Source organism: Lactuca serriola, chromosome 8 (genome assembly GCF_051521515.1).
Source record: "Lactuca serriola cultivar US96UC23 chromosome 8, Lser_US96UC23_V15, whole genome shotgun sequence".
Classification (NCBI taxonomy): Eukaryota; Viridiplantae; Streptophyta; class Magnoliopsida; order Asterales; family Asteraceae; genus Lactuca; species Lactuca serriola.
The window spans coordinates 105,855,975-105,876,062 of NC_136415.1; the positions used below are offsets into that span (position 1 = coordinate 105,855,975).

The 20,088-nt window shown below is 38.7% G+C and overlaps 2 protein-coding genes across 2 annotated transcripts; one reads left to right on the forward strand and one right to left on the reverse strand.

Moving 5' to 3' along the window:
• Positions 1–3,724: 3,724 nt before the first annotated feature.
• Positions 3,725–4,189, forward strand: LOC145067250 (uncharacterized). Its single transcript, XM_079014433.1, has 2 exons — positions 3,725–3,877; positions 3,947–4,189. Exons 1-2 carry the CDS (start codon positions 3,725–3,727, stop codon positions 4,187–4,189), a joined length of 396 nt encoding a protein of 131 aa, XP_078870559.1.
• A 387-nt stretch (positions 4,190–4,576) lies between these two features.
• Positions 4,577–5,655, reverse strand: LOC145067251 (uncharacterized). Its single transcript, XM_079014434.1, has 2 exons — positions 5,122–5,655; positions 4,577–5,056 (listed from the first exon to the last, which is right to left on the reverse strand). The coding sequence occupies exons 1-2, from the start codon at positions 5,653–5,655 to the stop codon at positions 4,577–4,579; spliced, it is 1,014 nt and encodes a 337-aa protein (XP_078870560.1).
• Positions 5,656–20,088: the final 14,433 nt, after the last annotated feature.

The window sequence follows — 20,088 nt, forward strand, 5'->3', positions numbered from 1 at the left end:
CCCAAACCTGCTAAAATTCTTACAAATGATTTTTCATCAAGAGGTTTATTAAAAATATCAGCAAGTTGTTCAGTGGTTTTAACAAAATGTATTTCAATGTTCCCATCTTCCACATGATCTTTGATAAAATGATATCAAAGAGCTATGTGTTTTGTCTTTGAGTGTTGTACTGGATTATGACAAATGTGAATTGCACTTTGAGAATCACAATACAAGGGAATCTTTTTCATATTTATAGCATAATCACGAAGTTGACTCTGAATCCAAATGATTTGCGAAGTGCAAGCAGCAACTAAAATATATTCAGCCTCAGCAGTGGATATAGCAACACAAGTTTGTTTCTTCGACTGCCAACTCACCAATTTCCCATCCAATAGTTGACACCCACCACTTGTACTTTTTCTATCCAAAGTACGTCCTCCTAGATCAAAATATGAAAAAGCTTGAATGAAAAATCCCGATTTTGAAGGATACCTAAGTCCTAACGAAATTCTCCCCTTAAGATAGAGAAAAATATTTTTCACTGCAGTTAAATGAGGTTCTCTGGGATTAGCTTCATACCTAGCACAATTACATACCGAAAACATAATATCAGGTCTGCTTGCAGTTAAGTACAATAAAGACCCTATCATGCTTCGATAAAGAGTTAAATCAACTGTAGGAGTATCTAATGAAGGAGTTAGTCTTGTTCCCACTGCCATAGGTACTCTCAGGTTCGTGTTGTTGGTCATTCTAAATTTTTCAAGCAAGTTCTTTGTGTATTTTTCTTGATTGATTAAAATTCCATCCATGTTCTGTCTTATATTTAAACCAAGAAAATTATTAATTTTTACCATCATACTCATTTCAAATTGACTTTTCATTAGATTTTCAAATTCAATTGACAATGTTGGGTCAGTTGAGCCAAAAATAATATCATCAACATAAATTTGAACAAGAATGAGATGATTCCCAACTTTCTTGTGAAACAATGTGGGGTCAACTGATCCTTGTTTAAATTTAGATTGTTTCAAAAAATTTGTAAGTGTTGCATACCAGGCTCTTGGTGCTTGTTTTAACCCATAAACTGCTTTTGTCTAGGATGTAGACATGATCAGGATGTTCCTCATTTATAAATCCTGGTGGTTGCTCAACATAAACTGTTTTTCTTCTAGTTCTCCATTCAAGAATGCACACTTAACATCCATTTGAAAAACGTCAAAGTCTTTGTGAGCTGCATAAGCTAAAAATATGCGAACTGCTTCGAGTCTTGCAACAGGAGCAAATGTTTCTACATAGTCTATTCCTTCTTGTTGCGAATAGCCTTTAACAACTAGTCTAGCTTTATTACGAATAATATTGCCATCTTTGTCGGTTTTATTTTTAAAAATCCATTTTAATCTGACAATTGAAACATTAGAAGGTTTAGGAATTAATCTCCAAACCTTATTCCATTCAAATTCAGCCAGTTCAGATTGCATAGCAACAGCCCAATCTGAGTGTTCCATAGCATTCTTTACTGTCTTTGGCTCTATTTTCGAAATAAAAACATTGAACATACACAATTCTTGGTTCGCATTCACTACTCATTTTTCGCACGAATTTGAGCTCTTGTCAACACACCATCTTGTGGATTCCCAATTACCTGTTCTTTGGGATGATTTGTTGTCCATTTCTCAAGTGGTGGATAATCAGGATTAAATTCCAATGGTGCATCTTCGTACATATCTTCATTTTCAGATCCTGCAACAGAAAAATTATCATTTAATTCATGAAATTCATCATTTTCATCAAAATTAATTGTCTCTATTGCATCATGCTCCTCCTCAACAAGATGTTCATCTTGATCTCCCCCCTCAAAATGATGTTCCTGTTGAAATTGCGAATGCTCCCCCTTAACTTGATGTTCTTGTTGATTAGCAACTTCACCTGAAGAAGCAGATTGTCCAATTGGTTGAACATTATCAGGAAGTTGACCTTTTCCACTTATACAATTCCAGAGCTCTTCATCAATTCCATTTAAGTAATCCTCCATTCTATCAGCCCACTGATCATAGTATTCAGGGATTAACATTGGAATTTCAATTGAAGAACCAAGTAAGTGAGAGAAAGAAGTCATGGTATTCATATTAAAGTTCGCCATTGATGAACACGAGAATTTTCTGAAAGCTTGAAAAACTTGATGAATTTCTGAATTGATCAAATGAATTGATTACCGATTGCTAATCGATCATTCGACTAAACAATTCGAATGCAGAACCGATTCAAATCTAAAGATCAACAGAGATTTTCAGAACCAAAATGCACGGAAAATTTTGAGTAAAGTTACTACTCAAAAAGCAAATGATTCTAAAACGAAAATCAGATCAATGCAGTTTGCAATCCTTCTATGATACCGTGACATCCCCAAAATCACGGCCAGAAAAGACCGGTTTGTTTATGCTTTGTTTAAAAATCAGAGTAACATTTTAAATGAAAGTGTTGCGGAATTTGTCCCAAAACAAAATATCATAAAGATTTATCAAAAGCATTTCCATAGAAATGTATTTCATTAAAAGACTTGGGATGTCATGTTCGTACAGATCAAAAGCATAAACAGTACAATATAAGCCTTACTACATTATTTCATATCTACAGGCCTATATCTGTAATCCCTCGTCCAACATCATATCTATGCTCAAGCGCCACTACCTGTAACACATAAAACTGAGTGGGTCAGGCTTGGGAGCCTGGTGAGCACATAGGGTTTTCAACCCACAATAAATAAGTTTATTAATTTCATCAATCAACAATAACCCGATTACATGTTCGCGTTATCCTCACATTACGTCCCTAAGCATCTATCATAAGGGACCTATCCTAAGGATTATCATCGGGACGGACACTACTGCTAAGGGGATTCCTCAGCAATAAATGTCCTTAAGGCAACCATATGGGGGATGGAGTACATCTGGTGAGCACACAGTTCAAATAAACACACAGTTCGAATAAACACCTACAGGTTGCGAGCCTGCTAGTGTTCCACTAGACTGTCTAGAATAGTCCGTGGTCGTCATCTATACTCCGCTAGATGATTGGATCATCAATAACATCTATAACGAGGCCTCTCATTATTTCATTTTATCACACAGCAACTAATACATCTACCCATGTTTTACCCCAACATTTTCGTAGATATAAAATAAATATACAGTTTAAATCATTGAAAACATGTATAAAAATGTTCATCCAGCATAGATAGCAAGTATTCAGGTAATATGCACACATAGCATGTAATTTATATAAAATACTTCATATCTATGTGTAAGCTGAAAGTAACTATGCACTCACCTGAGTAGGTAGTGACTCGGCCCTTGGACAACACTTCTTTACTCTTAACACACTTTTCCTTCGGCAAAACCTAGTATCATTGCCACTAGGGTTTAGTCTAATATTCACCACGACTAATTAGTCGTCTAGCTATTATGGGATATATATAGTAAAGTCCTGATATTTTCATCCAATTGACACGAAAGTCCCAAACTAATTTTTTTTGACACAAAAGCCCGAATTACCGGCATTTATTGACCCAATTGACCTTTTCTGCCGGTGCATCCGGTTTACTTGGTGAAGTGGCACCAAATGCTTACATGGACCACTGATTTATTAAATGAGAGGCTTATGTGGAGTTTTCGACCTTACTTAAGCACCATACCGTCAATTCCCATGAACCCTAGCTTCGTATTTGTCAAAGGAAAAGACGAGAATGTCGTCTTCTTCATCTGTTGGAAGCAAGGTTATGCGGAGGTTCAATCCCCCTCAAAGGACACATTGCAACTGCGGTGACTTAGTTGGAAGGTGGACTTCATGGAAGACAAGAAATCCTGGAAGAAGATTCATTGGGTGCCCAAATTATAGGGTTAGTTGTTAATGTTGAAATTCTTCATCTTTTAGTTTTTTTTTCTTTCTTTAATCTTGGATTATCCAGGATTCGAGTAAAGATTGCAAATTCTTTGATTGGGTGGATCCTCCACTCCCTAATCAGTGGTACAAGGACTTGCTCTTACAATTGCACAATGGGTGGAATGGAGATGTTGTAGAACAAATGGAAGAAGCAGTAGTAGAAGTTGTTCCAGCTCAAGTTCAAGGTGCGGGTGGTGTTGTTCCAAGGTGGTCAATGTTCTGGTTTATTTTGGGTTTATGTTTTGGTTTGTATTTTAAGATAATGTAGTGGGATATGTAGTCACTATGTACGATGTTGTTTCTTTTGCAATGTAATGAACATTTTACTTATGTTGTATTGAATTATGGTGAAATCAAAGTACGACAACTATGAACCACATATGAATAATAAAACTGTCAATAACCAAGGCTAACCTGCACAACCAAACTTGAAATAAAATATGACATTGATCAATTGTGACCATTGATTAATGCCCTTGCTTAATTACCAGTAATTGTTTACAAAATATGAACCAATATAAGTGGATATGTACCACCATTTACAAAATATGAACCACAAGGTGGTATGCAAAATATGAACCCAAAGATGGTATGCAACAGTTTACATAGTAGCACCTTTTACAAAATATGAACCAAAAGATGATAACCCCTATCACTAATCTATAACTAATGCCTTATCTTCACACATTCCTATACCAAGAGGGTCAACCACCTTCTTTTTCAGCTTCTGAAGAATGATCCTCTCTAAGGGTCTCCTTGTTCTTTGTTTCATATTATTCCCAAAATGCCCTTGTTGTACTGGATCATTCACTGGAACACCTTCTTCATCTTCTTCTTGTCCATCTCCTTCTTGTGCATCTCCACCTCCTTCCACTCCATCTCCTTGTCCATGTCCTCCTTCTTCTTCATTACCCTGTCCATCTCCTTCTCCTTCTTGTCCATCTCCTTCTTGTCCATCTCCACCTCCTTCCACTCCATCTCCTTGTCCATGTCCTCCTTCTTCTTCATTACCCTGTCCATCTCCTTCTCCTTCTTGTCCATCTCCACCTCCTTCCACTCCATCTCCTTGTCCATGTCCTCCTTCTTCTTCATTACCCTGTCCATCTCCTTCTAGTCCACCTTCAACATTGGCAGCCTAAAACAGAAAAAAAAATAGTAAAAACACTTAATCATATACATAAACACTAAATGAAACCTTACCACATATCCAAACTCTTCTAAATGAGCTTTTGTAATTCCAAGGCATCTCATAATGTCTACATCAGTGTAACCTGATTTCCTCAACTCTGTAATTTGTTGTGTAATGTAGTCCATATCTGCCATATCCAGCCCATCTCCATCACTCATCACATCTACATCCACCATCTCTTCAGAATTATATTCTTCATTGACCCTTTTTTGGGGTGGTACTGTATTTGAGGTTTCACCTCTTTCAAACCAGCTATGAAAGCCACCCCCACCTCTAGGTACCCTACTACCTCCTCTATTTCCCCTTCTCCCCCCTCTACCATGTCTTGTCCATTGGGTTAGACTAGGGTCCAATCTTGGCCTGCCTATTTTCTTATTGGGTTTAGGATCTGGTTCAACATGTGGAGTTTTACAGGTTTTCTTGTTGTGCCCCTTTTGTTGACAGTTTTGACATTGGACAGTTCTGCCCTTTGAGGACACTTGAGAGAACTTGTCATCCCTCTCTGATACATGCCTTTTCCTTTTCACAGTAGGCCTGCCTGGCATCCTCCTCTCTAAGGGGGTAAGGGCTTAATATAAGGAGCTTCTTTCCATAAATTGCTGCCATTAACAGGTAGAATGTTAGAACTATAACTTGAAATGTACATTGCCTTACCAAACCACTTGCTGATAAATGTCTTTGGATCCTGATGAGTTAACATGATAGATGCTTGGGCATGGACGCATGGTATCCCTAATACATCCCAAAGTCTACATGCACAACTCCTTTTCTCTATGTTGACTCCATATGATTCAAGACCATTTCTAACTTCAAATTCATTTTGTCCACTAGGGTGTACCCTCCAAAACCTGCAAATAAAAGTTGTTACTAAATTAGCATAAAAGTTATTAATAACTTAGAATAAATGTATACAAAACAAGGAGAACTTACTTCAAGTCCTCACCAAATTCTTCCATTTTCTTAATTGCAGATGGACACACATCTCCTTCCCATTTTTCAGCTAACTCCCTGAGGTTGTAAAACCTGTCCATCATATACAGCCTTATCTCTTCAAGCATGGTCAGTAGTGGCTTCTTCCTAGCATCAAGTATAACTGCATTGAAGCATTCTGCCATACCATTTTCTACAGCCTCACAGGCCAATCCAGTGGAAAAGAAAGCCCTGCACCATGTATTTGGCTCCCTTGCCATTGGATGTTCATAAGCACCTGGGCTAATCTGTCTAATCTCATCCATGTGATTCTTGAATTCACCCTCTACAGTTGATTTGGCAGCCTTCCAGAATAGGTTCCTTAACTGAATTCCACTATATACTTTTCTGAAGTTTGCATAGATATGTCGTGCACACTGTCTATGCTCAACATATGGTAACACCTCCTTTGTTGCCTCAAGAAGACCCTTATGTTGGTCTGAAATTACACACATGCCCCTTCCTGCATCCATTCCAAGGTCAACCTCTAACAACTGAAGGAACCACTTCCAGTTAAACTTATTCTCAATATCAACTATAGCCCAAGTTATGGGAAAAACGTGATTGTTTGGGTCCCTACCTATGGCTGTTAATAATTGTCCCTTACACTGCCCTTTCAGAAAAGATCCATCGATCCCTATTACCCTTCTACAACCCATCTTCCACCCTTCTTTGATTGATTTGAAACATATGTACATCCTTTTGAAAATAGTTGTACCATCATTGTTGTCTTCAACACAAATTTTAATGTTGCTGTCTGGATTGGATGTTAGCAATTCACCACCATAATCCCACACCCTTGCATAGTGATCACCTAATTTTCCCTCAATCATGGACATTGCCCTACATCTAGCCCTATAACTCCTTACCCATGAAATCTTAGTGTGAAATTTGTGTTGAACTTTTTCTTGGATTTCCTTAGCTTTCAAATTAGGTGTCCTAATAAGTTCTTTAAGGAATTGTCTAGCTAACCATGTTGGTCCCATAAGTTTTCCATTGTTAAAATTCTTGACACATGTATGATGTGGATACATTTTCTTTATTTGGAATGACTTTTCAGTGCTCATCCAAGAGGCTTTAACATAATAAGGGCAACCGAATTTCTCATGATCACTAGCACACACACAGTGTAGTCTAACACTATCACATTTATTAAACCTAATCTGATAACCTTTAGATATGGCATGATTTGTTAAACAGAGTTTAAGTTGCTGTGGAGATTCATACCTTTCTCCCTCTTGAGGTTTCATTCTATTCCATTTCACATTTGGATCATGTGTGGAATATTTAAACTGAGCTTCACTATCATTTTCCTCTTCATCCACAACTTCATCTACATTTTCTTCCTCCTCCTGTTCGTCATCCAAAGGTTCTTCTTCCACGGGTGCTTCATCATCTTCAACATTCTCGAATAATGGGATAATGAAGTCTTCATCTTCATCGTCAAGAGACAGTGATTTCAAGAACTCATCTGTACATCTCCTACTCTGTTTCTTTAGAAGGTCTTCATCTAGTTCCACGTCGATCGTGTCAAAGTCCAACACACCTTCCATCTTCAAGGCTCCAACTCGTATCTCCCTTTGACTCGAATTCGTATCTCCTTCAAAGTAAAAACCCTAGAATTGTCGCAGTAGAAAGAGAGGTTTTTCCAGCTCGATTAACCCTTCTTCATTTAATGATGTCCTCGTCATCTTCCAAGTAAGCGTTAGTAGCCACATCATCTCGATTACCGGCTATTAAATGAGTTACCGGCAGAAAAGGTCAACCAGGTCAATAAATGCCGGTAATTCGGGCTTTTGTGTCAAAAAAAAATTAGTTTGGGACTTTCGTGTCAATTGGATGAAAATATCGGGGCTTTACTGTATATATCCCAGCTATTATTACTATTATATAAGCGTTAAACGATACTTATATAACCCATAATAATATCCCAAGTACTTATTATAAGGTCCTAATAACATTACTATATTAAAACATAAGCTAAACTAAAGGTAGGTTAAGCGTAGCTCACTTACAGCGGGTTTTCTCGAAAACCGGGCTTCGCTGGAGCAGCGTTCCCGAGCCGAAAGGCTCTTTTCTTGGGACTCCGGGAGCCTCAGGGCTTCCTTTGGGTGCTAGGGGGTTTACATAGGCTTTTAGGGGGGTTAGTGAGGCTAGAGAGAGAAACTAGAGAGAGAAAGTGAGTTTGGGAGGTGTGAAGAGAAGGCTAGACCCGGCACCTCTATTTATAGTGCAAAAATATGATGGACTCGCTGAGTAGGGGGGCCTACTCGCCGATTTGTTCCATGTGGTGGCCTTCTGGTGGTGCCACGTGTCCAATTCTGGTGGTGCCACGTCACCCCCTATCGTGTATCAGCCTTCGAACTTAGAAAAATCATAACTCTCGCATACAAGCTCTGTTTTCGACGTTCTTTATATCCACGCGTAGGTAAAATCAAGATCTACAACTTTCATTTAGACTCCGTCGGCTAATTCTCGACCGATCTCAAATTTAACAATAGGAGGCGTTTAGACTGTTAAATGACAGCGAAGAATTCGTAACTCCTTCATACGAACTCCATTTTCGTCCATCTTTTTACCGTTGAGTTCCTATTAATGAGATCTTTAACTCTCATTTAGGTCGCGTAAGCCGAAAACCGCTCAAACTAAAATTCGAGTTTCGGGTCGTGCACTGCTAAGCCGAATCTTAGAAAAATCATAACTTCCTTATACGAAGTCAGATTTGGGCGTTTTTTTATCGACGCTCTTAGTTTAACATATTATACAACTTTCGTTTAGATTGTTAAGTCTAAATCTCGCTCTATCATAAATTCACTATTTACGCTTCCCGGTGTCGTGCCGGTTTTGCCGTAAAACTTCGACGGGCCATTTCTTCGTTACAACTCGGATTTCGGCGTTCTTTATATGTACGGAAACCTTGAGACACATTCTACATTTTTATGTAGAGATATCGGGCTTATCTCACACTTTAATTTTGACGCTTATTTTTATTCTTTATTTATAATTAAATTGTAAGCACATAAATACACATAATTCACATAATAATCAAATATTTCATCTTTATTACTTCAAAAAGAGTTACAATAGTTGACCTAGACTATTAAATTGACAAATACTCTTAGCCCTGAAACCCGGGCATTACAATTCTCTCCCCCTTAGGATGATTCCGTCCCGGAATCATGCATCAGCAAACAGATGTGGATAGCAACTGATCATGTCATCCTCTGTTTTCCAAGTGAGATTCGGCCCATTCGAATGTTTCCATCGGACTAGCACTAAGTCAACCATCCTGCATCGTAACTTCTTAGTCTTACGATCAACAATTGCCTCGGGCTCTTCGATCAGCCTCTTATTCTCATCCATCCTTAACTCTGAGATTGGAATTATGTCAGGAACATCTCCTGTGAATTTCCTCAAATAACACACATGGAAGGTGTTATGAATACCATTGAGTTCTTCGGGCAATTCCAACTTGTAAGCTTGGTTCCCTATCTTCTGAAGAACTTTGAACGGTCCAATAAACCTTGGACTCAACTTTCCTCGTTTCCCGAATCTTATAAGTCCCTTCCACGTTGAGACTTTAAGCAAAACTGAATCTCCAACTTCGAAGGTCATTGGTCGTCTTTTCTTGTTAGCATAGCTCTTCTGATGATCCTGGGCCGCTAACATTCTTTCCCTAATCACCTTCAACTTCTCAGTAGTCTCATGGACTATCTTGGGGCCCATAAACTGCTTCTCTCCAGCTTCAAGCCAACAAGACGACGTACGACACTTCTGTCCATACAAGGCTTGATAAGGTGCCATCTTGATGCTCGAGTGAAAACTATTGTTGTAGGATAATTCTACCAGAGGTAAGTGCTCGTCCCAATTCCCTTGGAATTCGAGGGTACATGCTCTCAGCATATCTTCTAGTGTCTGAATCGTTCTTTCGCTCTGACCATCGGTTTGCGGATGGTAAGCCATACTTAAACATAATTTCGTACCCAATTCCTCTTGTAGACTCCTCCAAAACCTTGACGTGAAACGACTATCACAATCTGATACAATCGTAAGAGGGACACCGTGAAGTCTTACAATTTCCTTCACGTAAGCATTTGCGAGCTTATCCATAGACCACTTCTCGTTGGCTACTATGAAGTGTGCACTCTTGGTGAAACGATCCACGACTACCCAAATCATGTCGTGTCCGTTCTTCGTCCTGGGCAGTTTAGTCACAAAATCCATGGTGATGTCTTCCCGTTTACCCATGGGTACAGGTAAAGGCTCTAAACTCCCATACGGTTTTTGATGTTGTGCCTTAACTCTCGCACACGTCACGCACTCGGCCACATACTTCGCAACATCGAGCTTCATCGTCGGCCACCAGTAGTAGGGTTTTAGGTCCCTATACATTTTAGTGCTACCGGGATGAATTGAGTACATGGTCTTGTGTGCTTCTTCCATCAGAAGGTCTCTTAGTCCTCCCGTCTTAGGTACCCAAATTCTATCTTGGAATACCTTTAGTCCTCGGTTGTTTGTGCCAAACACTAACGTTTTACCCAAACGTTCTTCCTTTCGATCATTCTTCTCTAAAGCTTCTTCTTGAGCTTTTCTGATACTTTCCACAATCGTCGAGACGACTTCAATTCTTAACGCTCTTGGCCTTTTCCTTTCAAGATAGACTTTCCGACTGAGAGCATCAGCAACAATATTTGCTTTACCTGGGTGGTAAAGTATCTCACAGTCGTAGTCCTTGAGTAGTTTTAGCCAGCGTCGTTGCCTCATGTTCAACTCCTTCTGATTAAAGAGATACTGGAGACTCTTATGATCAGTGAAGAGCTTGCACTTCGTGCCATAGAGGTAATGCCTCCATATCTTTAGAGCGAAAACTACCGCTGCCAACTCCAGATCATGAGTGGGGTAGTTCTTTTCGTGCTCTTTCAATTGTCGAGATGCATATGCTATCACCTTTTCTCTTTGGGTCAGAACACAACCCAACCCGACTCTAGAAGCGTCACTATAAACCGTGAAATCTTCGACTCCATCGGGTAGAGAAAGTATCGGTGCTTCACATAACTTCTTCTTTAGCTTCTCGAATGCCTCATCATGTTTCTCACTCCACGTATATGTAGCTCCTTTATGGGTCAAAGCTGTTAACGGAGCAGCTATCGAAGAAAAGCCTTGGATAAATCGTCGGTAATATCCAGCTAATCCTAGAAAGCTCCGAATCTCCGTGGGACTTTTCGGACGTTCCCACTTCATTACAGCTTCGATTTTTGCTGGGTCAACCATTATCCCTTCTTGGTTAACCACATGACTCAAGAATTGGACTTCTCGGATCCAAAAATCACACTTAGAGAAGTTGGCGTAAAGCTTCTCTTTCTTTAACACTTCCAACACTTCCCGTAGATGCTTGCCATGCTCCTCTTGGTTTTTCGAGTAGATGAGAATGTCGTCGATGAACACTATCACGGATTTATCGAGGAATGGTTTACAAACCCTATTCATCAAGTCCATGAATGTTGCTGGAGCATTGGTTAGTCCAAACGACATAACCAAGAACTCGTAGTGTCCATATCTCGTTCTGAACGCAGTCTTCTCGATATCAAGTTTTTCTACAGGCAATGCTAATTTCCCACCAAATTTATGCGACACAAAGGAGTAGTTGGCTCCGGAATCAAATAGTATATTTGCAGGAAAACCATTTACAAGAAAGGTACCTGAAGCGGCGTCTGCGGCCTCCTTCGCAGCCTCGAGCGTCATCTGGAAGGCTCTCGCCTTCGGCTTCGGTGGAATGTTGGGCCTTCCCGCATCTTTCTTCTTTGGGCAATCCTTGGCGATATGCCCTTCTTCACGGCACTCGTAGCACACCCTCTTGTTGGTGGCGCACTCATTGGCATAGTGCCCCATTTTCCCACACTTGTAGCAGGTTACTTCCTCGCCACATTTTCCCGAGTGCTTCTTTTTGCACTTCTCGCACCATTTAAATTCATTTCCTCCTTCGAACTTCTTTGAACCGAACTTGCTCTTCTTTTTTTTGGGTTTAGCAGACCCTTCAAATTTCCTCTTCTCGCCAACCTCGAGTTTGCTGGCAGCTCTTCCCTTAATCATATCCTCCACAGACTTGGCAGCCCATATAGCTGCCTCTAGAGTAGGTGCCCGACGCACTGGCACCGCGTACTCCCATGGTAATCCCTTTGCGTATTTATCAATTTTCGTCAGCTCATCCGGAACAAGACGCAAGGCAAACTCCATCTTTTCTGTGAAGTTGTTCGTGTATTCATCGATTGACATGCTCCCCTTCTTCAGGGTTAGAAACTGGTTTTCTAGCTCGAGCAGGTTTTGAGCTGAGTAGTACTTTCGTTTGAATTGCACCAGAAATTCTGCCCATGTCAGTTGCAGGGGCTTGTTGGGGCTTAAAGTCTTCCCCAAGGTATTCCACCAACGAACAGCGCCTCCTCGAAACTGACGCACTGCAAACGTGGTCTGTAGATTTCCTCTGCAACCGCACGTCATGAAAGCTAACTCCATTTCCAAGATCCAATCCATGACCCCGATTGGATCTTCCTTTCCCGTGAAAGTCGATGGCTTGCAAGTCTGAAAATCCTTGTACTTGCATCCATTTCTCTCGAATCCGTCATCTTGGTTATTTAGTTGAACTATTGGTGGGTTGACTTGAGCAACAGTTCCACTGTAGTCTCCTTCCTCAGTCTGCCCTTCGTTCAACTCGGGCTGTTCGATCTGAATAGTGGCTTCCTCCCAATTTTGCTGGAGCAAACGTCTAGTTTCCTCCATTTGACGATCCAACATCGCTTGGATCATCGCTTGCACTCCGGTCACTGTGACTGGCTCAGCAGTGGCTTCCATCACCGGTATTTGCTCAATTACTGGGGGTTGGTTTCTGTTCCCATTTGCATTCACCTTTCCGCTACGGGTCCTTTCCATCATGATCTATACACCGAATAAGGTGAATTTAGATCTTTATTTAGGACTGATGTTCAAATCGTCCTTATCACCCCGAAACATTTATATGCTAGTTCTAATATCGTAGTCGTACGTTTAGAATCCTAAACACATAAGGTTTCCAGATCCGGTCGGCAACAGACCATATATCCGAACAAATAATATCATATCAGGCACAAAGCATTTAGCACATAAAGCATTTTAGGCATAATTCCGAAAATAATCTAGTGCTCACACCTCACAATCATCGCTTAGCATTCTAAGTTTAAGTCTAGAAATAAATCCATATTCCTAGTTCGCTTAAACTAATGCTCTGATACCAACTGTGACATCCCCAAAATCACGGCCAGAAAAAGGCCGGTTTGTTTATGCTTTGTTTAAAAATTAGAGTAACATTTTAAATGAAAGTGTTGCAGAATTTGTCCCAAAACAAAATATCATAAAGATTCATCAAAAGCATTTCCATAGAAATGTATTTCATTAAAAGACTTGGGATGTCATGTTCGTATAGATCAAAAGCATAAACAGTACAATATAAGCCTTACTACATTATTTCATATCTACAGGCCTATATCCGTAATCCCTCGTCCAACATCATATCTATGCTCAAGCGCCACTACCTGTAATACATAAAACTGAGTGGGTCAGGCTTGGGAGCCTGGTGAGCACATAGGGTTTTCAACCCACAATAAATAAGTTTATTAATTTCATCAATCAACAATAACCCGATTATCCGTTCGCGTTATCCTCACATTACGTCCCTAAGCATCTATCATAAGGGACCTATCCTAAGGATTATCATCGGGACGGACACTACTGCTAAGGGGATTCCTCAGCAATAAATGTCCTTAAGGCAACCATGTTGGGGATGGAGTACATCTGGTGAGCACACAGTTCAAATAAACACACAGTTCGAATAAACACCTACAGGTTGCGAGCCTGCTAGTGTTCCACTGGACTGTCTAGAATAGTCCGTGGTTGTTATCTATACTCCGCTAGATGAATGGATCATCAATAACATCTATAACGAGGCCTCTCATTATTTCATTTTATCACACAGCAACTAATACATCTACCCATGTTTTACCCCAACATTTTCGTAGATATAAAATAAATATACAGTTTAAATCATTGAAAACATGTATAAAAATGTTCATCCAGCATAGATAGCAAGTATTCAGGTAATATGCACACATAGCATGTAATTTATATAAAATACTTCATATCTACGTGTAATCTGAAAGTAACTATGCACTCACCTGAGTAGGTGGTGACTCGGCGCTTGGACAGCACTTCGTTACTCTTAACACACTTTTCCTTCGGCAAAACCTAGTATCATTGCCACTAGGGTTTAGTCTAATATTCACCACGACTAATTAGTAGTCTAGCTATTATTACTATTATATAAGCATTAAACGATACTTATATAACCCATAATAATAGCCCAAGTACTTATTATAAGGTCCTAATAACATTACTATATTAAAACATAAGCTAAACTAAAGGTAGGTTAAGCGTAGCTCACTTACAACGGGTTTTCTCGAAAACCGGGCTTCGCTGGAGCAGCGTTCCCGAGCCGAAAGGCTCTTTTCTCGGCACTCCGGGAGCCTCGGGGCTTCCTTCGGGTGCTAGGGGGTTTACCTAGGCTTTTAGGGGGGTTAGGGAGGCTAGAGAGAGAAACTAGAGAGAGAAAGTGAGTTTGGGAGGTGTGAAGAGAAGGCTAGACCCGACACCTCTATTTATAGTGCAAAAATCTGATGGACTCGCCGAGTAGGGGGGCCTACTCACCAAGTTGGTCCATGTGGTGGCCTTCTGGTGGTGCCACGTGTCCAATTCTGGTGGTGCCACGTCACCCCCTATCGCGTATCAGCCTTCGAATTTAGAAAAATCATAACTCTCGCATACAAGCTCCGTTTTCGACGTTATTTATATCCATGCGTAGGTAGAATCAAGATCTACAACTTTCATTTAGACTCCGTCGGCTAATTCTCGACCGATCTCAAATTTAACAGTAGGAGACGTTTAGACTGTTAAATGACCGCGAAGAATTCATAACTCCTTCATACGAACTCTGTTTTCGTTCATCTTTTTACCGTTGAGTTCCTATTAATGAGATCTTCAACTCTCATTTAGGTCGCGTAAGCCAAAAACCGCTCGAACTAAAATTCGAGTTTCGGGTCGTGCACTACTAAGCCGAATCTTAGAAAAATCATAACTTCCTCATACGAAGTCAGATTTGGGCATTATTTTTATCGACGCTCTTAGTTTAACATATTCTACAACTTTCGTTTAGATTGTTAAGTCTAAATCTCGCTCTATCGTAAATTAACTATTTACGCTTCCCGGTGCCGTGCCGGTTTTGTCGTAAAACTTCGACGGGCCATAACTTCTTCGTTATAACTCGGATTTCGGCGTTCTTTATATGTACGGAAACCTTGAGACATATTCTACAACTTTATGTAGAGATATCGGGCTTATCTCACACTTTAATTTTGACGCTTATTTTTATTCTTTATTTATAATTAAATTGTAAGCACATAAATACACATAATTCACATAATACTCAAATATTTCATCTTTATTACTTCAAAAAGAGTTACAATAGTTGACCTAGACTATTAAATTGACAAATACGTTTAGCCCTGAAACCCGGGCGTTACAGATACCAATTGAAGTGAATTATTATCGAGATTTAGAAAGCAATCATGATTGTTTGAATGAAAAGTAAGAACACAGAAAGTAAATATTAATCAGATCTTATATTGATGAAGAACTGATTATAGAATTAAGCAGAGAAAACTTACGAATGATTAATGAATCACTTGTTCATCTGATTACTCTACTTCTAACCTCAGTCCCTATTTATAGGAAACCTGAGTGTACAAAAAATATACTAAGTCCTGAATTATACGCTTCGCACAAAAGAAGACTTAGTAAAATAACTAACATGCGAAACTAAAGAAACAAACACTTCGACTTTTACAACATTTTAGTCTCTACACCTTCCTACCAAACATAAACCAGATGGGTGGACATTGGTGCCTTTGACCCATAGAATAATGAGGAGACTCACCTCAAATGTTGAAGCTCACTACAAGAAATCCTTAGTTGCTGCCCTGACAACTTCTTTAGCTAACAATACCAAAATATCACCCAATTACCAAATGGGTTCCAAACCCTGATCCATAATCCAAACATGGGGTAAAATGACAATTTTACCCCTGGACTGACAAGACTCACAACTAAGGCGTAAGCCCAAACCCACTATATCCATAAAGGCTCACTAATGGCCCAATTTTCGAAATTGGGTCCGAACCCTTACATGGGCCTTTTCCCTAAAGCCGAATTACTTTTTCTGAACCAAAACACATAATCATAGATAGCCCAACTAAACTTCAAAGAACACAAGCCCAAATGATAGTCCAAACTCGGGAAAAACCAGGTCAACTCGCCGAGTTGACCAACAAAATTGTCAAGTTCTCCCAAGACCCAACAACTTAATGCATTAAGCTGCCTTCATCGAATCCAAGAGCTCCAAAGCTCAGATCTCAACCAAAATAAGATAAAAAAGAGTAAAGTTTCCAACTTTATCCCTAGGAACCACCTAAATGGATCTAAACCCAAACTCTATACTTAAAATAGCGAGGGCTTGATCATTAAGCACTTGATCATCAAAGACAATACCCTAAAATGCAAATTTAACCCTATAAGGCTAGATGGCCACGTAAAGTTTCCAATTTTATGCTTAAGTATGACTAAGAGGAACTCAAAATATCAAAAAGGGCCAAATGAAAGACTTAATGAATGCATGAAGCCCTTTAATCCATAAAGTTGGCACCTTTATGCCAAAAGAGCTCATGTAGACCTTAGATCTGAAAGAATAATAATCCAGGACGCCCTTTAATCCATATAGTTGGCACCTTTATGCCAAAAGAGCTTATCCAGAACCGAGCGTTACATGAGGCCCATTTGATAACTTACGACATGTTGAAGTTAGTTAACAAATCCTGCAAGAGTTAGGATACCCAAAAGGTTGATGAATTTCATTTTGATGATCAGTGTAATAATATAATTCAGATTAGGGATGGGTTTTTTAACTAAAAAAATGAATCGGGCTGGATAATGTAGTGAGTTTTCAAAATATAATTAGGTTATACTAGATTAGTGCAATTTTACAATCATATTCATGTTTCTTATGGAATAACTTTTTTTACTTTCCAAAGTATGTGGGTGAAATTGGTATTATATATATCAAGGGATATATGGATAATCTAAGCCTAATAGATATTATGAAATTATTGAAATTATAAAAAAATCAATTAATATTTAATAGAAAAAGAGAAAAACTATGAAAAGTTACTGAAATGCGAGACTTTTTCCGTCAAATATTTCATCATCTTTAATCCTTTATAAAGACCCATTCGATACATGATAATGAAAAAAAAGGGAGAGACCGAGACGAAATACTGATAGCGGAAGAAAGATTCATAGTCTCTGTTCATCTACTCTCCTAGTACTCGTCTTGTGTCATAAACTCTGTCCTAAGTGTGAATATAAGGGATGTGGATTTTGAATCTTACATTGAAGGATACCCCCATGGCGTACGAGGGAGTATCTTGGCGCAAGAAGGAGCGCCCTTGGCATAACATCATCCTTTTTGGCCCAAGTCTTCAACAGATGGTGCAACAAGGTTCCCTTGTTGTTCCATATCACTCTCAAGTGCTCCATACCTCTTCCAGGTGCTCCAAACCCTCTTCTGTACAATTTGTTCCTTTGGAACTTGCTCCATTCCTTTGTCAGACGATCAATTCCTTTCTCAGATTATCCATTCCTTTGTCACATGCTCCATGAACCTCAAGTGCTCCATTATAATCTAAGTGCTTCATGTTGGCCAAGACTTCATAACCCAACATTGATTTGTTTCATTTTCCCTACCTTGTGAATATACCTCTGCCCCATCTCATGTCGCCTTCCTCATTTTGATCCATTCCCTACCTTATGAATTTTCCCTACCTTGTGAATATGCCTCTGACCTAATTATCTTTATTATGATTACTCATTATCTATTGGCTTTATTATCAGTACCCCATTATATATTCTTTAAAAACATTATTAAACATGTTAGTTTCTAAAATGACTCATGGACATTATGAAAAACTAGTTGGCTTTATTGTCCGAAACCCTTAATGAGAAACTAAAGCATTAGAAAACTATTTTTCAACGAGGGAAGCTAATTCAATCAATAGAAAGAAGAAATTAATTGCAATTCAAGATGGGAAGTGAAATATTACCAAATAACACTTGATCCTTTCATCATCACCACTACCACCTCCTTTGTCACCACCACCCATCACATTCGCCACCACCCACCACCTACTACCTATGTCGCCACCTCGTCATCCACCATCACCGCTACCTCCATCTCCACCACCTCTGTAACCACCACCACCACGACTACCTTTACCACTACCTTTGCCACCACCCACTACCATCGCCATCGCCACCACCACCGCCATTACCACATCCACCATCACTGCTAGCTCCACCTCCACCTCCTCTATAACCACCATCATTTCCACCACCACTACCGCTATCACTACCTATTACCATCGCCACCACCACCTTTGCCACAATAAGGGGAATTATGTTGTTTTATATTATTCTAATTCAATTTCTTACTAACCAAACTGGATATAAAATTGGATTCAAATCCAATTTCCTACAAACTAAACATAATATGAAATTGGATTCCAAATCTTGACAAATTTCAATTCCTTTATTAACATTTTGAAAACCAAACCTCACCTTAAACTAAACTTGCAAACTAAAAAAAACACCACAACATTTTTTCAATTTATTCTAATTTTTATACATCACTAAATTTCAACAAAAAAAGTCATATCATATATCAAACAAAACAATATATTCAATCATTTCAATACAAAATATCAAAACCTAATAACTTAAAATAAAATAACAAAATAATTATTATAACCGATTTCATATTTGAGAAATAATTAAATAATTAAAGTCTTAAAATTATTTTATTCCATATGGAAAATAAATAATTAAATATTATTTTATATTTCCCTCCAAAATCAATTTATCATTCCCGCTAATGGATTTTGGTTTGCCAAATGAACTTTGCCTTCCCTCCAAATTTCAATCTCTAACTAGTTTGATACTTAGAAGGGGATAAATTGAAGACGGGTAAACACTATTAATTCTTCATCTATATCTAAAAGGTTCTGTAGCCCCAATATCGAAAGAGCAAGGATGGATGATACTGTTTGGTCGTATATAAAGTATTTCGTGTTTTTCTATTTGATTATATGCAAAAGGAATTCAAATGTAAAAACTGCAAATCATTTCTATTGCTACTTTTGTGTAACGACGATTGTTATATTTTTGGTCCCCCTTACAATTTGGGTACTCATTTTTGCCATCGTTATTCTATATGTGTTTGCAACTATGTGTTTTCTATGATCCCACTTCAAACTTTACCTAGATTTTGTTTAAAAATCATCATAACTGGTTCAACCGCATTTAAATTTGTAGATTTTTAATTTGGCGTGGGGGATTATAAATGATAAAATTATGAATTTCTGAACTGTGTTGTTATGAATTTCTAACTTGATTATTATATGTCTATCATGATATTGGTAGTTTCATGAACACTTGACACAAGAAACACTGAGCTTGTTGGAGTTCTTAGACAAATAAAATATGAGGATTGTTAAGCCTTGTGTGTAGGTTATACACATATACTGAGTGGCTTGAATGACATAAAATGTTCTCTATCTCCAATATGACGCTCAAGACTTATTATATTGTCCCTTAAATCTAATTGACTATTTGTTTGTTCATTGTTTACTTTAAGTTTAATGGATTTTAAACGCAAGCCTAATTCATTTTCTATTTCTGTTTAAATGAATTTTAAAAGCTAATCATATTGTACTTCAATGGAAATAAAATATATACTTTCATTTATTAATAGACAATCAATACAATCTTGAAATGCCGATTAATTAAATGCACTTGAACGCAAGAATTAAGGCTCAATTGAG

What these genes read in the sequence shown, in the direction of transcription:
- LOC145067251 (XM_079014434.1), bottom strand. Translation starts at nt 5,655, where the DNA reads ATGCCAGGCAGGCCTACTGTGAAAAGGAAAAGGCATGTATCAGAGAGG. An exon ending in TAGAAGAGTTTGGATATGTG is followed by an intron (nt 5,057 to 5,121) that starts GTAAGGTTTCAT and finishes TTTCTGTTTTAG; the next exon opens with GCTGCCAATGTTGAAGGTGG.
- LOC145067250 (XM_079014433.1), top strand. Translation starts at nt 3,725, where the DNA reads ATGTCGTCTTCTTCATCTGTTGGAAGCAAGGTTATGCGGAGGTTCAAT. An exon ending in TTGGGTGCCCAAATTATAGG is followed by an intron (nt 3,878 to 3,946) that starts GTTAGTTGTTAA and finishes TGGATTATCCAG; the next exon opens with GATTCGAGTAAAGATTGCAA.